Raw genomic sequence first — 1,225 nt, 5'->3', positions numbered from 1 at the left:
GTCTCTCTCTCTCTCTCTCTCTCTCTCACACACACACACACACACACACACACACACACACACACACACACACACACACACACACACACACACACACACACATAACGTGTATGTGTACACTGAATGCAACTCTCGTGCACACGGTGACGTGACGTCTCTACTCTTTGTGTGTGTGTATGTGTGTGTGTGTGCGCGCACCCACCGGCGCGCGCGTCCGCGTCCTTGCTGCGCGCGCTCCCGCTAACTCTGACTCGCGGAGCTGCTGCTGGACAAAAAGGAGTCGTTAAAGAAAGAGAGAGAAAGAGAGAAAGAGAGAAAGAGAGAGGGAGAGACGGGATAATGGCGGAGTGTCGGTGGAGTTAAACAGCAGGATGAAGTGTTTATTCTCGGATCTGCTGCTTTTCTGCTCTTTTACTCTCAGTGTCGGTGAGTTGAAGCTCTTTGTAATCCGCTGATTTTTACACTCCGAGGTCCAACATGGATCCTGAAACTCCAGGAGAGTCCAGAGATCATCAGTGTACACACACACACACACACACACACACACACACACACACACACACACACACACACACACACACACACACACACACACACACATTAACACTTTAATGTAACTTTAGCGCTTTTCCGCGTCGCTGTTTCACTTTAAAAAAAAAACCTCAGCTGTGAATTTAAACTTTATTGAAACTAAACTCTTAACACACACACACACACACTAACACACACTCTAAGTCACACACACACACACACACACACACACACACACACACACACACACACACACACACACACACACACACACTCTAACACACACTAACTCACACACACACACACACACACACACACACACACACACACACACACACACTCGAAACGGCAACACACACAGGACACGCGACACACAAGACACTCTACTCACACACACAACCCTACCCCACGCGAACGCAAACACACACACACACACACAACACACACACACCCACGAACACACACGCTAACACACACGCGAACGCCACACACACACACACACACACACACACACACACACACACACACACACACACACTCTAACACATGCACACTCTAACACACAAACACACTCTAACACACACTCTAACCCCCCCCACACACACACTCTAACACACACACTCTAACACACACTCTAGCACACTAACTCACTCACTCACACACACACACACACACACACACACACACACACACA

At 48.7% G+C, this 1,225-nt stretch overlaps 1 protein-coding gene across 1 annotated transcript in view; it reads left to right on the top strand.

Annotated features, from left to right (window-relative positions):
* The first annotated feature begins 238 nt into the window (after nt 1-238).
* Nucleotides 239-1,225, top strand: part of LOC125139218 (low-density lipoprotein receptor-related protein 5-like) — an 8,285-nt gene continuing 7,298 nt past the window's right edge. Inside the window, exon 1 of the mRNA XM_047802427.1 lies at nt 239-426. Within this exon, the coding sequence (XP_047658383.1) occupies nt 372-426 (55 nt within the window). The 5' untranslated portion in view covers nt 239-371. The remainder of the gene's footprint in view (nt 427-1,225) is intronic.

This window comes from Tachysurus fulvidraco, chromosome 17 (genome assembly GCF_022655615.1).
Source record: "Tachysurus fulvidraco isolate hzauxx_2018 chromosome 17, HZAU_PFXX_2.0, whole genome shotgun sequence".
Lineage (NCBI taxonomy): Eukaryota > Metazoa > Chordata > Actinopteri > Siluriformes > Bagridae > Tachysurus > Tachysurus fulvidraco.
The sequence above is the reverse complement of the archived record's forward strand: the minus strand, read 5'-3'. Positions and strand labels throughout refer to the sequence as shown.